Below are 23,028 nucleotides of genomic sequence, written 5' to 3'. Positions count from 1 at the left end.
TTGTGAAGTTGTGGAATTAAGTATAAATAAACGACAATAAATGTTTTTATCCGTCGATAAACTGGCGCGATCAAATTCATAAAGTGTGAAGTAAATTTAATTTCAAACAAGTTCTATTAATCTTGTGTTGAATCCCAAGGAGGCCATCGTTGTCCAAAGGAACCTCCTATCTACACGGTCAAATGCTTGAGTGAGATCGAAAGAGACGAGTTTGCCCCTCATTCTCTTTTTCTTGAAGTCTATTATTTTCTCTTTGATAGCAAGAACAGCTTCAAAAATATTATGCGGTTTGTGTTTCAATTATTCCCTGCATACGTATTTTAAGCATTCTTGTGAGAAGTTTGTAGTCAAAATTTAATAAAGAAATTATACGAAAATTTGAGAGGCCCGCTGTGCTTTCTCTCTTTTACACCAACACAATGATTCCATCCACGAAGCAACTAGGTATGTTGCCTTGAAGAGCATCATTCAGCACGTATGTTAGTTCTCGAGATATTATATCGAAAGTGCGAATATAAAACTCCTTGGGAATCCCGTCGGACCAGGAGATTTACGTGAAGCTGATTTTTTTTATTGCAAAGAGGACTTCATGCATGTTAAAATAATTCATGCAACTCCTGTTTTCAACACAATCGTCTGTTATTACTTGACTGCTGGAGAAATTGTTACTTGGTGATTCCGTGTGTTGTACTGATTGGTTATTTTGGGTGTCAGGTGTCCTCTCAGCGTATAATTCAGAATATTTTCTGTGCATGTAGTTTTTAATCTCCTCCACTGATTCTAAGCTTATGCCTTCGTCTGTTTGGAAACTGATTATGATGTTTTGTCTCTTACTCCGCTCCTGCAGATTAAATGTGGAGACACTTTCTCCATCAATAAATGTTTCATTTATACGTGTAAAATGATGCGAAAAACGTCTTTGTAGAGCAAGCATATATATCTATATCTATCTATAGATATCAAAAAGAACTCTTGCCGCACACTGCCGCACGCGCGTTCAGTCGCACAAAAAGAACTCGTTAAGCGCACAGCAACTTAAAAGAGAAAGCTTTTAGATTTTACTCGTTTAAATCAGCTTTCGTTACAAATCAACTTAAGTATATACAGTCTGTTCTCGAGCTACGTTTTCTAGGTTATTGTGTGATTAGTATAATTGGCTCAAAGGATTCTCAAATGCAAGATAAATTACTGTTTTGCCAAAAATTTGAAAGCTTCTTAAAACCCACAAATTTTCAAATTTTCTGCATTAATTGTGATACATAAATGGTTTAATGTAAAAAGCTATTTACCTAGTAACAGGGTTTTCCAATTGAGTTTAGACTAGCCGCATACTTTTTTTGAATAGTCGCATTAGATTCTTGACTAGCATCCTCTATTTTTGATTACGAGCAATGGATTATTGACTAGGAGCAATTGATTTCAGCAGGTCCTTGCATGACAGCCTAAGAGCGTCGCGTTTATAACACCCGGTGTGATAGATCGACTTGAATAATAATCTGTGGATATTATTTAATTTCATCCGCTCATCAGTTTAACGTGTTTGTTTTACTACTATATATCGTCCACAAAATAAGATATATTTTATCTGATAGGTTTTTGGTGCTATTGTTTTGATTTTATTAACGCACAATACAACACAAAAGCACTTAACGGCTGAATTGAAATATGCAGTAGTGAACCCACAGGCATAACCTAATCAAAAGCTAGATTAACCGTAGAGTTGGCAACCAGATTTTCACACGTAAGTTGGCAACCGGCATACCCGGGTATTCCACACGTTTTGATGCAAAAAAATAACGATTTTCATAGGTAAACAATGCTTTCTATATTTTAATGCTGTAAGCAAGCAATGCCGACCATATATTCTCTTCTATTTCATTTATTCATTAAGTTTTTTCATTTTATTATAAAAATAACGGTCAAATTGAAATTTGGAATCGCTTAAATTTGACTCGAAAATAAGCACAATACGAAAAGAGGAAGAAGAGAAACGTCATTCTCCATACAAAATGTATGGAATACCTGGGTATGCTGGTTGCCAATTTACGTGGTAAAGTTAAAAAAAATTCAAAATAAAATACTTACAGGCTGTTTAAAATTACAACTTATGCACCAAAAAATCATAAATTAAAAGTTGGGAGGCTACGGAAAATTTCAGGTCAATAAAAGCAATGAATCAAAAGTTATTGCAGTTCGACGTTGAAAAAAATACCCGGGTATCCGGTTGCCAACTTAAAGGTTAAGCAAGTTTTTCAGAGTGACCATATGTAGTTCTATCGATTTTCGATCGAATATCGGTTTACAATTGAGCACACTAAAACTCAGTTTTTCTAACCAAAAATCAAATATTTTTCTAAGTATTGACCGTTCAACCATCAAATTGGAATTTCTTAAATTTTATGAGTGAATATAAAGTTGTTTAAATTGAAAATTACCGAATTTGATTTAGATTTCCTACCGATAACCTCTAAAAACAATCTGGTCACTCCGCGCCAGCAACCGGTCTGTTGAAATCAATTGCTCCTAGTCAATAATCCATTGCTTGTAATCAAAAATAGAGGATGCTAGTCAAGAATCTAATGCGACTATTCAAAAAAAGTATGTGGCTAGTCTAAACTCAATTGGAAAACCCTGTAAGCATAAACCGCGTATCTCTTACTGACTGTATTTATCATTAAAAATGCAGGCTTAAAAGCAGTAACTTTCTGTTCTTGCATTAAAATCTCGATAATATTAAACATGATATTTCAAAAAATGGTACTTAGCATCAATTGAGCGACTGACCTACCGCACGCGTTCAGTTCATCATACTGAACGAACTACATCGCACGCGTTCACTGAACAGAATCAAATTGCCCAAGCCTAGTTCGTAGGTAGTGATGGGCAAAACGGCTCCGAAGCCGGAGCCGGCTCCGACCGGCTCCAGGCAATTTCGGAGCCGGCTCCGCACCAACGGCTCCTGAGCCGGCTCCGCTCCGACGGCTCCAGAGCCGGCTCCGCACCAACGGCTCCGGAACCGGCTCCGCACCAACGGCTCCGGAGCCGGTTTTAACACAAAGGAGCAAAAGAACTTTTTCAATGAAGTTTCAATCGAGGAAATCCGTAAATAACGAAGTAGGTCATGTTTAAAAGAATTTATCAAAAAAATATCGATTAGTTTTGAATATTGTTAAGAAAGACGAGACTAACGAATGCTACACAACGTCATGGATGTCAATATTGCAATCGTATCGTGTGTTAGCTTCCACACGTGCGAGAATATATATTCATTTTTCAGTACGCTATCATACAATGGTGTCTCTATTGAACCGTTAGTGCGGAGCCGTTGGTCCGGAGCCGTGGGTGCGGAGTCGGCTCCGGAGCTGTCGGAGCAGAGCCGGCTCCGGAACCGTTGGTGTGGAGCCGGCTCCGGAGCCGTTGGTGCGGACCCGGCTCCGGAGCCGTTGGTGCGGAGCCGTTGGTGCGGAGGCAACTCCGGAGCCGTCGGAGCGGAGCCGGCTCCGGGAAAAAGTCGGAGCCGGCTCCGGAGCCGTGGGTGCGCTCCGAAACGCCCATCACTAGGTGCGCTCTCGCGTGCACGCGTTCGTAGGTGCGTTATCGCGTGCGCGCTTTCGTGGGTGCGTTATCGCGTGCGCGCTTTCGTGGGTGCGTGCATTTGTCGCGCCACGGCTATAGACCCGGCAGCAACAAAGTGAAGACAAACTCTTCCCCGGTACGGATGGCGATTTAAAGGTCTTTTTAATGTTTTATTCATGTCATTACGGTCTACGCGATCATGTTGGCCATTTCAGGACTTGATTACCACATCGCCGTATAGTCAGCTCTTGCTACGGCGGACGTTTCATAAGCGGTTAGAACCCACGACGGGCATGCAGATGTGCGGAATGATGGCGTTACCGGGCGACCGCTCCTATCCAGCGGGTAACTTGCATTCTGCCACATTGTCTCCTGCTCGATGCATACGCTGCAGGCAGGGGGAAGGATGCACCTCCACGATAAAAAATAACACCGTCATGAACCAGCGGCAGATCTAACGGTAGGCGGACTAGGCGGCCGTCGAAGATCTCTAGTCTTTAGTATGCCGTATGTCTACAATTGGACAGAGTATTAGCGACAAGGGCCCCCGGAAAGATGGTCGTTGGGGCCCCGTGGCTGGAACTCGTGATTTTTGGACATAGATTAAGGTTTCTTCTTTTGTGGTACCACACCATCCACCAGAATTTTTCTATGACTATGTCCCAATTGTTGCTCATTGCTTCACGGATGTTATTGGTGAATTGGGGAACAAGCTATGCCGAAACTCACCTAATATGAACGCATTGAGTTATGGCGTCATTGTTTGCCATTGCGAAACCAGGCTTCCGATATATGTGTTTATGTTTACCAAGTACTATTTCATTGGGTTGCATCGTTCTCCCGGCCCAGATAACCCAGTAATGTAGCCATTTGTACCGCTGTCTTAATTTTTAGTTTTATTGGAACCTCAAAAATAAAACCTGGACTCTCTTACGATGCTTTGATTGTTGCCTAATAGTGTCACCAAAACCAAGTGGTGATCGAAACGCAGAAACTTTCTCATACGACAACAAACTTCTGTACGCAGTGCATTTAAGACGCTACAGGGTGTCATTTGTTGATCGCGCACGCTTCAAAGTTGGTTGGTTCACTTGTTTGGTCATCATGGTTAGAGTTTGACTGATAGAGGTGTCAAAGTGAGGTGACTGATAGAGGTTGTCTGTTGTCTCATGGAATACTACTATTCAAAGTGCAGTTTACGTTTTGTTAGTGCGGGTGAAGATAACCTCATGATAAACCCATGAATTAATCAAATTTGTTAATGCAACCGCTATGTAATTTTAACACTGTTTCAACACGACAGTAAGACTTTTGGAATGAAGGAAATCGCACACGACATTTTATATTGATGAGATGCACTAAGGGCCGGTTTCTTAGTACAGTCGTCAACTCGTACGACTTAACAACATGCCCGTCATGGGTTCAATCCCCAAATAGACCGCGCCGCCATACGTAGGACTGACTATCCTGCTATGGGGGGGAATCAATAAGTCACTGAGAGCCAAGCCCACAAGTGGGTACAGGCAGGCCTTGACCGACATCGGTTGTTGACCCACAGAAGAAGAAGAAGAGATGCACTAAGGGCCGGATCTGTGCTTCATTGCTTGCGATTTTATCGCACGGGCTGTCAAACGCTTTTTCGATTTCATATTGCGATTATTTGATGATTTTTCCCTGGTTTACCAAGTCACTTTGCGATGTGAGCTGCACAATTCATCTCACTTGAGACGTTTTTCTGTTCTGACGCGCTACTTCCCCGTCAAACATTGCGAGGGTTGCGAATGGTTTCATCTGCACGAAATCTTATGGTATTTTAAATAATCTTTGATTTTTATGCATGGATTTTTGTTGTTGCGGTAGTATTTGTCTAAAAGATCAAATTTAAATTTTTGTGGATTTTTTAAAATAAAATGACAAAATTCAGGTTAGGTTTAGTATGCTACAATTTGCACTGTTATACCTGCTCTTGGGGTGCTATAATTATAACTGCTAAAACTAGGGGTGAAAAAACTACCAAGGCTCGCAAGCTCTTTAATGGAAGGGCTCTGTGGCTGTGAACTTCAATGGCGTGCGAGCCCTCGCGCGCCCTCGCAAATCACTGTCAATTGCATGACGGGAAGTTACTTAGGCCAGTGTAAAAGCCATGCAAATATTTCACTAAAAAAATAAATAAATTAAGACAATTAGTTTATAAGTGAATTTTTGGAATGTCCAATGTCTACTATTATTTTTCAATTATTCATTCAGGAATCTCATTTATTCTTAGCATTTGATCAGTCTATATTGTATGCCATGACATCACAGGATTGATTTGAAAAAATTCAAATACCAAACAATACATCTCTCTTTCTCTCTCTCTCTCTCCCTTTTTTTCTCTCTCTCTCTTTCTCTCTCTTTCTTTTTCTCTTTCGCTCTCTCTCTTTCTCTTTCTCTGTCTCTGTCTCTTTCTCTTTCGCTTTTTCTCTCTTTCTCTCTCTCTCTCTCTCCACGATAGAGCACGTCGATGTGATATGGCCCGGTCAACAATAAGTCTCCCGGATGCTCGGTCCCTACAGCTTCTCATCCATGTACACACCCGATCTCCGACAAACCAAACAATACATATTTGAATTTAATCACAATCCTTATTTCTGAACGCTTAACAAAAAGTGAAGAGGGAAGCTAACACATAGGCCGTGATGGTTGCATTGTGATGTACTCTTTTCATTCTCCCTACTATATCGTTTTCATCTCACGCAGAAATCAAAGAACACGCAAATAACATCCTTCACAACATGTGCGACACAGATACAATCGTTGAGGGGAAAATTTAATTAGAGAAGTGAACAATATTTCACATTCTTTTTCGGCCGGTCTCGTGGTACAGTCGTCAGCTCGTACGACTTAATGGCCGTTATGGGTTCATGTTCCGTATCGACCGTGCTCCTAAATGTAGGACTGACTATTCTGCTATGAAAATCCATAAGTCACTGAAAGCCAAATTCATTAGCGGTGCAGGCAGGTCTTGGCCGATAACGCTCGTTAAAATGTTCAAACGAAATTAATTTTCTTTGGGACCATCCCTCCCTACCACGATTGACTATGCAATGTGATGTTGCTAATAAATATAGAAAGCCTATATACGATGGAACTCTTCATAAAGCGTTGCCCTTATAACGAGTTTTCGCATAACAAGCAAATCTAGATGCTCAACAAATACCTGTATCAACGGGTAAAATATCATTACATAAAATATAATTTGTATTTAGATAGACTTATTGCTGTCGATGTGTTGTGACAAATTCTCAAGAGTTAGTATTGAGTACCAGCTGATTTATTGATGTCTCGTTTTAATTAAAAATAGAAGATTATGCAATCCGAGGAGCGCAAACACTATTCCAACGGTTTTATTCCAAAGCCTCGTTTCTTCTTATCTGGCGTAATAACTGTAGGTAGTAAAGATCTGCTATAGCAATCATTCGTTTGGATACCAGTGAGTTTATTGATTTATCCATATCCATATTGATTTATGAGTATCACAGACTCGATCCATGCAAGAGTTGGACACATGACTGACATAATTCAATAACTTATGAAATACATCAATTTAAGAATGTTCTGTATCAAAATTATGTACGCCAAAGGCAAAATGAATAATGATTATTTTACTTACTCATTTTTAGGCTTTCGTCTTGTTTTGTTCAGGTGCCAGTTTATACCCAATTTGTTACAAGTACGTGATTCCTTATTCTTCTTTTCCTACTTCTTTGGCAGAACAACCGGTACTGGCTTTTTCTTCTTTGTTCTTTGGCACAACAACCGCTGTCGGTCAAGGCCTGGCCTGTACCCACTAGTGAAGTGAGCTTGGCTTTCAGTGACTTATTGTTACCATAGCAGGATAGTCAGTCCTACGTATGGGGGCACGGTCTATTCGGGGCTTGAACCCATGACGGGCATGTTGTTACGTCGTACGAGTTGACGACTGTACCACCATACCGGCCCAACCGGTACTGGTTATCAGTGACTTATTGACTACCCATAGCAGGTGTAGTATTTCGATTTTAGTTACGGTCGTCATGTGATGTGATGATGGTAACGCCACTCAAAGTGAAGCCTATAACCAACACATTAATAACCGCCCGGCCTTACACCATGGGCTGTGGCAAGGTAAAGTGAAAACAACGGAGTGTGAAGATCCCGTTATCTACCTGTCATCGCCTCGAACAACTCAGTTCAGAGCAGGTCAAATTTGTGTCGCCTAATGCGTACGCAATACTAGATAACAACAAGGACGAGCATCTGATGGACACTAACACAACGAAACCTATTTCGACTAGTAGGAAAGAACGTATAGGGTAAATGTACCAATAGTGGTGCAATTTGTAGTGGTACCGATGTGTTTTAATGGATTTAAATTGTCAGCAAGGATAATTTCTGAATATTTTAACACATAACAGTTGGAATATGTTTTATCTTCGCAATCACAACCATTTTTATCATGAAATACATCAAAATTACGAAAAAAATACACATTTTTGTGACTGTTTCGTTGTACCTTTAATGGTGGTATGGTTCCTATAGTCGTCGTATTGTGCTCCTATAGTGGTGGTAAACTAAGATGCATCAAAAACGGTGTACAATATCAATGAAACTTAGTTTCGAAGCTGTTTTCGTATGCATAGCAAGGATTACTGCCATAATATTGGTCTCTTGCGTAATTTGATCGTAAAAAAATGTATAAATTTGATTAATGAAACTATTAACTAAAGTACTGCATCACACCTGTCGTAAACCTACACCCGGAAGAGTGTGTTTGATTTGAAGTCAATTTTTCATTCAGCCATATAAGCGAATTTTGGCCTGTTTTTGATAAATTACCTACATAAAACTCATTTCTGTTGCTTATTTTAGTGAAAACAGTACGACATGTCAAAAATATCCTCGAAAAAATCTAAAAAGACCTGTTTGTATTGATTTTATAACTATAATCACTATAGGAACATGCCTGATTTGTGTACCTATAATGGCACTATGGTAAAAAACACTTAAAAATGCATGAATATGGTCAAAAGGCAAATAATTTTAGTAAAACAATAACATTTCATAACAGTTATGTTGAAAAACTAGTAATTGCGTGGTTATGTGGTCATTAAGAATGTTAACAGAAAAATGAGTTTCGTTATGAAATCCTAAGGATTTTGGAAAAATGTTGACACATTTCACAAAATAATGGATTTTTCGGTCACTAAGTAACGGAATGGCCCCATTCAACTTTGAAACCCTTTGTAAAAGGCTAAAGAACATTTCACACTAACTTAAATAACTTAATCACTTGTAATTTGCCGTATGAACCGCATTTTAGTGCAAAACCACCACTATTGGTACTACCACCACTATAGGTACATTTACCCTACCACCAATTAAAATCGCGTGCAAATCAAGAGGTGAAGTGCACCGTAAAATCATCGCAGCAGGTGTAGTAAGGTACGACACCAAAAAAGCGAATGAAGGCATCATCGTGTACACCAACACAGCTGAGGATTTTCGAGCCGTGGTCAAACACTTTTCAAACACCAACGTGAACTTTCACACTTATCAGCTGATCGAAGATCGTACCACTAAAGTAGTGTTGAGCGGGCTTTACGATATGTTGTGCGAAAGCAACTTATTTTTACCGGTAGTCTATAGTAAATTAAATGACACGTTTTATAAAATTTGGTTGTGACAATAAGCTATAAAGAACGTGTCTTTTTTATTCCGATAACGATAGAAAAAGAGCGATGGCGTACCTCACACCTGTACTTATACCCTTCGCACTATAACCGTCTTCGCTTCGGCTTCGTGTCGCAATCGCGCGAGTCGACTTGCGAGTCGATGTTGGCCCATGCAGCAGAAAGCGTTAGGGCATTATTACACTATAATAATATGCCTACAGAAGATCTCATCAAAATACTTGATGAAGAGGATTCAAACCAGTTGCGGTGAAGAAGCTGGAAATCCGCAACAAAAAATACGATGAACATGCAACTTACCTTCTACACTTCGCTAAGGGAAGCGTTGTCCTAAAAGGCTAACAAAATCAATAAAAGATACCCCAAAACTACCAGTAGCCAGGGATTTCATATTTGAGCGTAATGCGTTTCCCACTCTTCCGCCAAACCCTTCCTATCATACAACAATTCCAACCCAGAAAGAGAATAATAGACCAAATCAAAACGAGGATGATCTTTTCAACAGCGCAGAACTTACAGTTATTGTAGGAGAAGTTTTTTTTTGTAAACTACGCTGGTGCAAATCCAAAGAACAACAAATTACCGCAATTTTTGAGGTAGTAAGCAAGTTTTGTTTAGCGAACTGGGTCAATGTCAATGAATACACAAGACGAATTAATAATTACATACTGGAATGCAAACGGTGTTTCCAATAAAAAAATAAAATTAGAGCATTTCTTAAAGGAACAAAATACAGACATAATGATTATAGTAGAAACCTTTCTAAAGCCAGAACTAAGATTTAACATTAATAATTACAATAGTTTTAGACTAGATCGACTGTCAGGTACCAAAGGGGGGATTTTAATTCTAATCAAGCACAACATCGCTTATAGCCCAATGAGATCATTTGCACTGGAAATAATAGAAGCCATAGGTATTGATGATGATGATGACAACTTCCAAAGGCGCATTATCGATCGTAGCTGCATATCACCCTGGATCGAATTCAATTATTAGTAAATTTAAAAATGATATTAGAAAACTTACCAAATCAAGGAATAATTTCATAATATGGGGTGACCTCAACGCTCGCCATTCAATGTGGAATTGCGCGTCTATAAATTCTTCGGGTAAATGCTTATTTACCGAAACCCGAAACCGAAAATGCTTATCAAAACGAAACCCTTCAACAATAGACATCACTCTCACCAATTACAATAGCTCTCTTTCAACACTAAAGACTTCTACAAACTTTTCATCAGATCATTTACCAGTTTCTTTTAGTGTAGTAAAAGAAAAAGCCAATGTCAAACCTGATAGAGTCGTGTATGATTATAGCAAAGCCAATTGGAACGAATTCAAGCAATGCATTAATAATAGGATAAACCCAACTGAATTAATAATATATATATATATATATATATATATATATATATATATATATATATATATATATATATATATATATATATATATATATATAATATGAACAGGAAGAAAACACAACAGAAAGAAAACACAACGACAAACTTTGGACTTTTGTCAGGATAATTAAAAATAAGCAAAACTCTATCCCTATTTTGAAAAAAAAGATAATCAAAACCTTATCACGGCTACCGAAAAATGTGATGTGTTAAAAAAAGTATTTGAATCAGCCCACACTTTAACAACAAATTATAAAAGTACTGTTGGTCGTCAAGTAAAGGAAAAAATAGGAGTTTCCGCAATGATATCGATCAGATAACACACAATAATTTTGAAATAAATAAACCAAAAGACATTGCTATAATCTTACGACGACTAAAAACAAAAAAATCTACAGGACACGACCAGGTAAATAATAATGCAATCAAAAGGTTACCCAGGAAAGCCATAATATATCTTAACGTTATATTTAATGGTTGTCTGAAACTTGGTTATTTTCCAAAAACTTGGAATATAGCTAAAGTTATTGCTATTCCAAAACCGGGTAAAGATCATACCCAGACTGCATATGACAGCCAAAAGACGTCTTTCGGTAAAACTTTTCGTCTTCCCGTCGGACTGCCGATAGTCCGACTTTTTAACGCTATGGTTTGACCGATTTTGACAGGCCATATCTGATGTCAGATGTCATTCGGCAGATGTCATTCAAGTGGTGTATATTTTTTATTGACGGTGTAATGCAATGTCCAAAAATTACTGAGTGGCCTACCACAGTGCAAAAAAAATTGGCGGACTCTTTTTTCTCCCCCTCTTTCCACCGATCTTTTTTCCCTCACCCTCTTACTTCTTTCTCCTAGGTTGTCCCGGTTGTTCCTCTCGAGCTCATTTTGTTTACTTCGCTTTTCGCCTTCGCACAGTTCGGCTATTCTTTGGTTCGGTTAGGTTGTGTTTTCTTCTTCTACTCCTCTTCATCTCATCTCCGCTGCACACACGCTCCTTTTGTTTGTAAGGCCGGTGTTGGTTTATTTAGAACTTTTTCTGTGTTAGTGCTTGTGTGCTGAGGCAATTCCAATTGTTTAGAACTCCTGCATGGAACAAGCGTGAGGGAACCTGTTCCTGCGTGTACAGCCGGAGCCACGGTGTCACGATTATCTGTTTCAGCTCACAACGTTTTATAAACGTGATACTTCCAACATGGACAGGTGTGTTTTACCGTGCAATGAAAGATGTGACTTTTTTCACACCTTCATCTTTTTTTTGTTTATCCTTAGCGCCAAACGACCCAAGCTACTTGTGTCGATTAAAAATGGAGAATACAAATTGCTCCCGTTAAACAATAATAGTAAGTTTTTATTAAATATGTTTTGTTAAAAATCATAATCATTAACATGAAATTGCATACATTTTCAGATTCAATAAACAACACCACACCTACCACAATGCTTCATCCGCAATTATTGAATGAGCTTTCATCGTTATCGTCAGTGTCTATCCATACTGGAAGTCAAAACATGGCTCGCGAGAATGCTTCATCGTCAAAACGTGAGAAAGTGTTTTAGAGTGTTATAACAAGAACTATAGTTAACAAATATTTCTAGAAACTGTATCAAGCGATAAACGCAAGCCGGTTTCTCGTACGAATAATGCAATGGTAGACAATGTACCGTCCACATCGATGGTAGTTCGTTCTTCTTTGGATCACTTCTCGTTTATGGAAACAACTGCATCAACTTCGGGTGCTAGTCAACGAAAACCTAAACGTATATTATTATATTATTTGCTGTAAAATACTATATGAACGTTTATTTTCAGCCCTTTCATCTACTGCTTCAATGGCAACGCAAACGGATTTTTCTAGTGGACAGAACGTGGGATTAGATGCCATACTAGAAAAATTAGACACCATGCAGAGGGAGAAACAAAGACAGGCAGACATGTATCATAAGAAAATGCTGGATATGGAAGCAGCAGAAATTAATAAGAGCACAGTTAGATATTTTATCCGACAAATTGATTCCACGGCCAGGATTTGTTGCGGAATCGTCGTTTGAATGGGAAACGGTGGGGATCAGAGAAGAACTAGATCGAACCCTACGGACAAAGAGCGGCTAATTTTTATCATGGTTTGCGTAAAAACCTAGAGTTAAGCCGATGGAAGATTTCCTAGGCTTAAAAAAGGGGGCGGGAACGGGTAGCACGGTTCTCTCCCGCTCCCATACATAATACACGGTGCGCTCTCTCAATGCTCGTGCCCATGCGCGAGCATCCTTTCGTGTGCTTGTGTTTGTTTCTTTCGTGTTGCGCTGTGTGCGTTTCTTTGGTATTTTTTTGTTATGTAAAGCTAAACAAAAACACAAACACGCGTAGATCTTTTTTTCATCACTTTATTGAAACATTTACATTTTAACTTTACACGATTTCACACATTTACGTAAGTTGATACACAATATTTGACTAAAATAAAATTGATCGCTCCATCGATGCAAACGTTGAAATGGCCGAATATCTGTGTAGATCCTTTTGTACACGTTGATTACTGTAAAAAGGTACGAAATGAAGCTGCGCGATGTACATAACATGCATTACGAATCATTCGCGCAGCTTCATTTGAATTCGCACAACACTTGAACACTTGAACACTTTACAAAATCATAACAACAATCGTCCAGGACTTAGGCTGACGCACGTGCGGCCGCTCGTTGCCGATCCTTGAGCTGTACTGACGATTTCGTGTGGTAGCAAGAACGAGAGCACACAGAGGAACTTTCGGTGCAGCAGTGCAAGCGAGACACCGACATCAGCACAGCGCTGCGAGCAGATCAAACTGAGCGCACTGGCGGAAAGTAAACGCACACATGTCCACATGTGTAACTGTGTTAGTGCCAAAACTGTGTCGAAACCAAAACGCGCTCTCGCCTCCGTGTATTTCACACCGATTCTCCGCTTAACTCTAGGTTTTTACACACACCATGATAAAATATCCCGCTTGTTGTTTGTAGGGAATGGAGGAAAGATTGGGGGAAACAGAGTTAAAAAAAAAATGGAATTTTTAGATACAAAGCTGCCGACCGACAGTTCAGAAGCTAGACTCCATGATAGCATGGACATTATATTCAAAAAGGATTTTGTAACACACTGGACAGGATTAGGACCAGATTAAGTTTGTTTTTCAAATTATGAAAGCGTTGTTCAGATTTTTAAATTTATAGGAACATGTCATGGAGTTTCACCCACGGACCAAAGAATCAAAACATTTTTCCAAAGTTGATTTGTGTAGGTGTTAATTTTTTTCTTACACCAACATACCAAACATCCAGGCCATCAGCATTCTTTTTGTTATACCTAAATCTATCAAATGCAGAGAATCTGCCACAATCATTTGTATGATGATGTCAAACTCATATAAATCCAAAAGAGGTGAATCTAGTTTTTGATGATCACCGTAAGCTCGGTTTTTGAAACCTTCATGTGTTCTATCTGGGCCAGCGGTGTCCGAGTACGCGTTTCTTCCATTGATGTATTTTCTTTTCGAAGTGCACTTTAAGCAGCCATCTAACGAGTTGAAATAAGCAACACCTTTTGAAAAAGAAAAATTGTTGTTCAAAATTTGTTACCCTAATGCTTTTGAATATTATTTTATTTGAATAGTTACCTTTTATAAAAGCTCTTGAAGGAGAATTGGCGATAATAGCACGTAATTTGATGTTAAACTTCTTGTTTTTTACAAACACACCATTTTTTGTGAGAAAATTAACCTCATCTACAAAAGGTCGGAGAAATTGTTCTATGCTGGCTGGTTTTGTTGCTCCACAATATATTGAAATTGGCATGACTGGTATTTCCGGCATTCCATGAATGTTAAAAATAGGTTAAAAATAGGTAAAAATTGTAGATTGTTGCTTTTGGCAATCGGCAATCCGTCTATTGACACGTTTAGTAAAATTGTTTTATCAGCTTCAAAGTTTACATCGCTACAAATTAGAAAACATAACGATATGTAATACTTATACATGAGAATGAATTTGTTTACATCCAGAAATATTACCTTAACTCGTTGGTGAAGCAATTTTGAATCCCACGATACCAATACTGTCCACCTTGCACGGTAATAATTTCCGAAGAGCGATTGCGGTTGATTTTTAGCAAAGTTCTAGCATCTTTTAGCAATTTGCAAGAACTTACTTTACCGATTATACCCATGATTTGTTCGATGGAATCATATGTTTGATTTGTAGACATAGCCCACGTTTGAATAGCTTCTTTTACGGAGAATGGTTCGTTTGATGTTTCTTGTTCCTCGTCAGAGCTTTCGAGATAATCGATTACAGCCTCTTCTTCCTCAGCGTATTCAGTAGTTTCATGATCATCTTCAACATAATCATGTTCCACAAGAAAACTGTCGTCTGAGGATGTAGCACCAACATCTGGCGTATGTGCATTCCCTACGGACAAAGAGCGGCTAATTTTTATCATGGTGTGCGTAAAAACCTAGAGTTAAGCCGATGGAAGATTTCCTAGGCTTAAAAAAGGGGGCGGGAACGGGTAGCACGGCCCTACAAACAACGAGCGGGATATTTTATCATGGTGTGTGTAAAAACCTAGAGTTAAGCGGAGAATCGGTGTGAAATACACGGAGGCGAGAGCGCGTTTTGGTTTCGACACAGTTTTGGCACTAACACAGTTACACATGTGGACATGTGTGCGTTTACTTTCCGCCAGTGCGCTCAGTTTGATCTGCTCGCAGCGCTGTGCTGATGTCGGTGTCTCGCTTGCACTGCTGCACCGAAAGTTCCTCTGTGTGCTCTCGTTCTTGCTACCACACGAAATCGTCAGTACAGCTCAAGGATCGGCAGCGAGCGGCCGCACGTGCGTCAGCCTAAGTCCTGGACGATTGTTGTTATGATTTTGTAAAGTGTTCAAGTGTTCAAGTGTTGTGCGAATTCAAATGAAGCTGCGCGAATGATTCGTAATGCATGTTATGTACATCGTGCAGCTTTATTTCGTACCTTTTACAGTAATCAACGTGTTCAAAAGGATCTACACAGATATTTGGCCATTTCAACGTTTGCATCGATGGAGCGATCAATTTTATTTTATTCAAATATTGTGTATCAACTTACGTAAATGTGTGAAATCGTGTAAAGTTAAAATGTAAATGTTTCAATAAAGTGATGAAAAAAAGATCTACGCGTGTTTGTGTTTTTGTTTAGCTTTACATAACAAAAAAATACGAAAGAAACGCACACAGCGCAACACGAAAGAAACAAACACAAGCACACGAAAGGATGCTCGCGCATGGGCACGAGCATTGAGAGAGCGCACCGTGTATTATGTATGGGAGCGGGAGAGAACCGTGCTACCCGTTCCCGCCCCCTTTTTTAAGCCTAGGAAATCTTCCATCGGCTTAACTCTAGGTTTTTACGCACACCATGATAAAAATTAGCCGCTCTTTGTCCGTAGGGCGGTTCTCTCCCGCTCCCATACAAAATACACGGTGCGCTCTCTCAATGCTCGCGCCCATGCGCGAGCATCCTTTCGTGTGCTTGAGTTTGTTTCTTTCGTGTTGCGCTGTGTGCGTTTCTTTCGTTCAGCGATCGCTCACACTCGCTGCGTATTTTTTTGTTATGTAAAGCTAAACAAAAAAACAAACACGCGTAGATCTTTTTTTCATCACTTTATTGAAACATTTACATTTTAACTTTACACGATTTCACACATTTACGTAAGTTGATACACAATATTTGACTAAAATAAAATTGCTCGCTCCATCGATGCAAACGTTGAAATGGCCGAATATCTGTGTAGATCCTTTTGTACACGTTGATTACTGTAAAAAGGTACGAAATGAAGCTGCGCGATGTACATAACATGCATTACGAATCATTCGCGCAGCTTCATTTGAATTCGCACAACACTTGAACACTTGAACACTTTACAAAATCATAACATCAATCGTCCAGGACTTAGGCTGACGCACGTGCGGCCGCTCGCTGCCGATCCTTGAGCTGTACTGACGATTTCGTGTGGTAGCAAGAACGAGAGCACACAGAGGAACTTTCGGTGCAGCAGTGCAAGCGAGACACCGACATCAGCACAGCGCTACGAGCAGATCAAACTGAGCGCACTGGCGGAAAGTGAACGCACACATTTCCACATGTGTAACTGTGTTAGTGCCAAAACTGTGTCGAAACCAAAACGCGCTCTCGCCTCCGTGTATTTCACACCGATTCTCCGCTTAACTCTAGGTTTTTACACACACCATGATAAAATATCCCGCTCTTTGTCCGTAGGGTTATCTTTAAAGCAAAATAAACCATGTTTAATAAAAAGTACAAGCAAACTTCATGATTTTCATCATACCATTTTCTCTTTCACTGATATTATTTTCTTCTAGCTGGTCTTGCTCCACTATACGGTTACGGGTACGAAACAAATATGAGTTGAGCCGAATACGCTTCGAGAATGATTGGTCCATCCTAATTTTGATAAAATCAAGGCTAGAAACCACTAGATTATCGCAATAACGCACGCAATTTAACTCGTTAGATGTTCTGTATGTTTAGATTTTGTTCATTTGCGCGCGATTGTGGTGTGACAGCAGCGACATAAACACAGACACTATGGACAAGAGAACAACATCAACAATATCAATATTGGCCTTGTGTGGTATAAACTAAAAAATCTTTTAATTTAGTCTGAATTGTTATAATAATTGTTTGTAAAATAACTTTAAATAATGTTACCGTGTTATATTGAAGGCCGGTCTCGTAGTACAGTCGTCAACTCGTACGACTTAACAACATGCCCATCATGGGTTCAAGCCCCGAATAGACCGTACCGCCATACGTAGGATTGACTATCCTGCTATGGGGGGAAATCAAATAGTCACTGAAAGCCAAACCCACAAGAGGTAAAGGCAGGCCTAGACCGAGAACGGTTGTTGAGCCAAAGAAGACGAAGAGAAGTTATATTGAAGAAATGGCTTGATTTATCTCTATTATAAAATTCTAGTAAAGGCTGATCAGCGTTACTTTCCAGCGGTAGCTTGGATGTTTTTTGCTTACTTTACATCCATACAATGACAACCACTTTAGTTACGGAAAACGCGACGCCGACTTGGTTTAGAGTGTTTCGAGGAGTAAGGAAAGCACGATACAAATTACAGTCAGAATTTCATAGTTGAACGCTGTTTCGTGGTTTCCAAAAAAAAAAAAAATACGTAACAAATTTTTGGCGAGCTTTTTTTCCAAATATACGTTTTAGATGCAGAACAAAAGAAAGGGACAAACGTATTTGCTTTGAGTTTGTATTTTTACCCAGTGATCGAGTTTCGCAACATAACGATCAAAGTAAGCCATACTTTTGCGTGAAACCGTGAACGGTTTGACAAAACAAAAGCTTCAGTGTCACCAACGTTGTCGCGGAATTTTTGTTTTTTTGTCGACTAGAAGCAGTATAGCGGTAAAAAACTATTTGTGGCATAACGAAAAAATCCATTTTCTTTAAGCATTTACTAATTCATTCCCATATAGGTGAGTAAAAGGTACAATTTTCCGAAATAGTTTAACAACAATGACAATTATTACTTATGATTTTAGAAATAATGAGCAGTTTTGAAGAACAACTAGATAATAATTTTCCTATGCATCTAGAAGTGGAGCCACTAACACCAGCATGGCTTGCTCGATATGCAACTCCGCCTAACGAGACCCTAGCAGATAAAAAGGCAAGATTAAACCGCAAACGTCAAGCTAAGTACAGACATCGCCATCGGTCCGCGAAAGTCCATACGATGCCGACTGAAACAATGGCGGTACATGCCACTCCCCCTGTTGGAACTTCTAACCGTTATCGAGATGCGCAACATGCTCATAATCTAACCAGTGGTATAAACGGTTCGGAACAACCTCAAACAAGACCAGTTAACATCGATACCACCGAAAATAATGTACCTGTAACGAATACAGTCCATCTCACTCAAACAGGGATTGATTTAGAAGCGACCGCATCCACTGTTGAGATGTCATCTACAATTGCGTGGATGGCACGGTACGCCACCCCGGAAGAAGAAACTCCTGCAGAACGGACGACACGATTGAAACGCAAATATCAAGCCACCTACTATCGTCGTCGACGAGCTTTATCGGTCCCAAATTCAGTGCCTTCCGTGCGACAGACTAATCGGTCCAGTAGGCCTGTTTCCATGGAAACCAGCATTATTGATATCCAGATTCCATTAAGACAACGGTGGGAAACAATTCGACGACAACGACTAATCCGACGACATGGCACAAGAACTCTAAGGCAAGGCCTGGGATATCATGATGCCTACATCCAACCTCAACGTCATTATCTGGGAGTCCGTGAACCATGTCCATACTGTGCGGCGGAGAAGTGGTTTGGTGAGACTGGCACTCTCTGCTGCAACGGAGGCCAAGTGATTCTACCACCATTTGCCGAGCCTCCCCGTGAATTATGCGAATTGTTTACAAACTCACGATTCATGCAAAACATCCGAACGTATAACAACGCCTTTGCATTCACTTCAATGGGTGCATCGTTGCGAGCACATGATCAAGTGCGCCAGGATCGAACAGTCGCTGATGGTCGAGGTGTGTATACGTATCGTGTACAAGGCGCCCTTTGCCATCGGATTGGTATGCTTGGCCAACTTCCAGGACGAGCGCCACAGTACGCACAGCTCTACTTTCACGATTCTTCCGCTGAAGAGCAACGAAACGGAGTAATCGAAGCACGTGTGGCAAGAAGCAACAAAATGGATCGATTGATTGTAGCGACACTTCAGCAGATATTAGATCAGCACAACGAACTGGCACGCCTTTTCCAACATGCTTACGAAAGGATGACACAACAAGAAGATGTGCAGTTGCATATTCACGCACGTTTGCCAGGTTTGGATCTGCGTCGGTACAACCGCCCAACAGCCGATGAGATTGGTGATATATTTATTTCAAACAACGCTGGAAAGCCTCGCGATATTATTTTGCAGAGTCGCAGTACTGGTGGCCTCATTCGAGTGTACGAGACACACCAATTATATGATGCGATGCATTTCCCTCTTCTACATCCTTACGGTGAGGTTGGATGGACGTTCGACATTCCGAAGGCAGCACGAAAAGATAACACTCATTCTGCGCGTGAAAATCGCTCCGCTGTTGAAGAATCAGCTGACGTGATAAACGAGCAGCCTACGAGATCTTTCCGACAGATTAATCTTCGCGAGTACGCCGCCTATCGGATGTGCACACGGGCAGGAGAAATGTCCCTTATACATCGTGCTGGTCGACTGATGCAGCAATACGCAGTTGATCAGTGCTGCAAAATAGAAGAACAGCGGCTTAAATATCATCGCGACCATCAAGCCCAGCTGCGTGCTGATGCCTACTCTGGCATTATAGACTTCGCTGGACTAGCAGACCAGCAACTACATGGCGAACCAATTGGAAATCACAGAAACCTTGGCCAGGCAGGAACGCGTATTATTCTCGCACCATCTTTCCCCGGCGGCGACCGATTCATGCGGGCACAATATCAAGATTCAATGGCGATTGTGCGAGCGATCGGAAAGCCTGACCTGTTTATAACGGTCACTTGCAATCCCAAATGGCCGGAAGTGACGGAGGCTCTTCTTCCAAGGCAGCAAGCCGCAGATCGTCCTGACCTTACAGTGCGTGTTTTTCGTTTAAAATTAAAAGCTATTTTTGAAGATCTGTCGGCAGGAGTGCTGGGACTCGAGATTGCGCAAATACACGTTATTGAATTCCAAAAGCATGGCCTACCGCATGCACACTGTTTGATAATCCTCGGTGACACGGACAAACCACGGTCGGCGGCAGATTACGACCGTTTGGTTTCGGCTGAAATTCCGGACCAAGCGAACGAGGAGTTATACGAAACAGTGAGCAAGTGTATGATGCATGGACCTTGCGGTAGATCGAATCCTCAAGCACCTTGCATGAAGGATGGCGTTTGTTCGAAGCGGTTCCCTAAGCAGTATACCAAGGAAACGCGTCAGGCCGAGGACGGATATCCCGTGTATCGTCGCCGCAACGATGGACGCAAAGTCGTCGTTAAGGGAGTGGAATTGGACAACCGGTATGTGGTGCCATACAATCCATGGCTTTGCCATAAGTATAACTGCCACATTAATGTGGAAATATGCGCATCGGTGGCCAGTATAAAATACTTGAAAAAGTATTTGTTTAAGGGTTGCGACCATGTAGCATTTTCCACTGACACGCAGTCATGCGATGAAATTCAACAGTATCAGGATGCACGATACATCTCAGCCTCTCAAGCTATGTGGGTTATATTTGGTTTTGAGATGCAGGCCAAAACGGTGACCGTCGTTCAATTGCCCATACATCTGGAACACCAACATCGTATCACGTTCCAGCCAAACGAAAATGTAAATTCTGTGTTAGAACGAGGTCATCATACCATGTTAACGCGCTTTTTCCAGCTGGCAGCAAATGATCCTGGCGCACGGAATCTAACGTACCAAGAAGTCCCAACTTACTATCGGTTTGATAAACCCACTCATCGATTGCCATGGTACGACGGACCAGGAATGCAATGGGTCCCACGCATTAGAGAGTTCTGTATCGTGGTTGGTCGAATGGCTGTCCGCCCGATCGGTTATGCGACATGCCGTTGCCACCGTTCAACTGATTGTTGCGGTTTCCGTTTGTTACCACCGGGATTGTTACCACCGCGATAGTTGTTTCCTCCACGATGGTAGTTGATGGCACGGTGGAAGTAACCACCTCGTCGGTTGTATCCGCCGCGTCTGGTCGACCCGACGCCGAATGTTTCCGTGTTCAGTTTGCGCTCCTGGCGCCAATCCGTACGCTGCTGCTTTCCCTTCGCGCGCTCGACCGCCTCGCACGAAATGTTGTCGAAGAAGGACTTTGCTTTGTCGTAGCAAATGACATCTTCCTCTTCCTGTTCGTGCTCACCGGCACCAGTTTCGTTGCCTGAATCGCCATTCGACCTATGTCACAAATGGAACGGTATTGCCTACGATTGTTGCTGTGCTACCGCAAAGGTAGCAAACTTCATTCGAGGACCTGCGGACTGTCGACGGAACTGTGTTTGCGAGCTACCAAGAAGCAGCAACAATGGCTGGACTATTTCAAGACGATCTCGAATGGAATCGGGCCATGCAAGAAGCCGTCACATTTCAAATGCCTTCCCAGTTGCGCAATTTGTTTGCAGTTATCCTTTTTTGTGGAAGGACAATGGAGGAGCCGCTATAATGACGAGCTATACGAGATGTACGGCGACCTCACTGTCGTACAGCGTATTAAGCTCTCCAGGCTCCGGTGGGCTGGCCATGTTGTACGCATGGAAACGGACGACCCAGCCCGTAAAGTCTTTTTAGGCCGTCCACAAGGACAGACGAGGCGTGGTAGGCCCAAATTGAGGTGGCAAGATAGCGTGGAGGCGTCCGCCATTAAGGCCGAGATAACGGACTGGCAGACGAAGGCGCGAGACCGTGAGCGGTTTCGGACACTCCTGAGGCAGGCCAAGACCGCAAAGCGGTTGTAGCGCCGGATAAGTAAGTAAGTAAGTATCCTTTCTCAAGGATTGGCACAGAATCCTCGCCGCCTATGCGACACATACGTGGATCATCTGTGCGAAGAATTTCATTGGCAGCATCGTGACCGCTACACATCGGAAGAATCTGATCAAAATCGTATACTGCGTGCACTGGAACAGTTTCAGGCTTTCCGTCTAATCGAAAAATACTTACGGGAAAGCACACCATCAAAAACGCTCACCAGCATCTCGGGTATGCCACAGTTAGCCGATTTTCACCAATTTATACCAATAGATCAACTACTGTCCGATCAAACCAGTGTCAACATTCACATAGATGCGGAGCGTTCGTACTCCATCAACACGCTTGACGAAACACTAGCATCGTTGCATCTGCTAAATGTCGAACAGCGTTTGGTATACGATGTCGTAACAGCAGCGGTGGATCGTCACGAATCGGAATTCGAAGGCTTACCCGAAGAACATCGCAAACTGTTCTTCTTGGATGGACCAGATGGTACCGGAAAATCATTCCTTCTAGAGAAGATTCTGGCTTATACGCGCCGCCAGTCAAAGATTGCCCTTGCTGCAGCCTCAAGTGGTATCGCAGCGTTACTCTTGACGGGAGGTAAAACGGTGCACTCGACCTTTAAGTTACCTCTGGCACTTGACGAAAACAGTACGTGTAATATACCCGTACAATCATCCCTTGCGAACCTGATGCGGCAAGCAGCACTCATCGTCTGAGACGAAGCCTCGATGAGCAGTCGCT

At 41.3% G+C, this 23,028-nt stretch overlaps 1 protein-coding gene across 1 annotated transcript; it reads left to right on the top strand.

Moving 5' to 3' along the window:
- Positions 1-11,963: 11,963 nt before the first annotated feature.
- Positions 11,964-23,003, top strand: LOC120952979 (uncharacterized). The gene is made up of 4 exons (XM_049610995.1): positions 11,964-12,036; positions 12,105-12,236; positions 12,293-21,123; positions 22,374-23,003. Exons 3-4 carry the CDS (start codon positions 18,283-18,285, stop codon positions 23,001-23,003), a joined length of 3,471 nt encoding a protein of 1,156 aa, XP_049466952.1. The 5' UTR covers positions 11,964-12,036; positions 12,105-12,236; positions 12,293-18,282.
- The last annotated feature ends 25 nt before the right edge of the window (positions 23,004-23,028 follow it).

Source organism: Anopheles coluzzii, chromosome 2 (genome assembly GCF_943734685.1).
Source record: "Anopheles coluzzii chromosome 2, AcolN3, whole genome shotgun sequence".
NCBI classification, from domain to species: Eukaryota; Metazoa; Arthropoda; class Insecta; order Diptera; family Culicidae; genus Anopheles; species Anopheles coluzzii.
This window is presented reverse-complemented; position numbering and strand designations above follow the sequence as displayed.

Bases quoted from the DNA above. Each gene is read 5' to 3' on its own strand.
- LOC120952979 (XM_049610995.1), top strand. From the start codon at position 18,283: ATGATTTTAGAAATAATGAGCAGTTTTGAAGAACAACTAGATAATAAT. The intron at 21,124-22,373 runs GTAAATTCTGTG...TTTCATTGGCAG, and splicing joins CGTTCCAGCCAAACGAAAAT to CATCGTGACCGCTACACATC.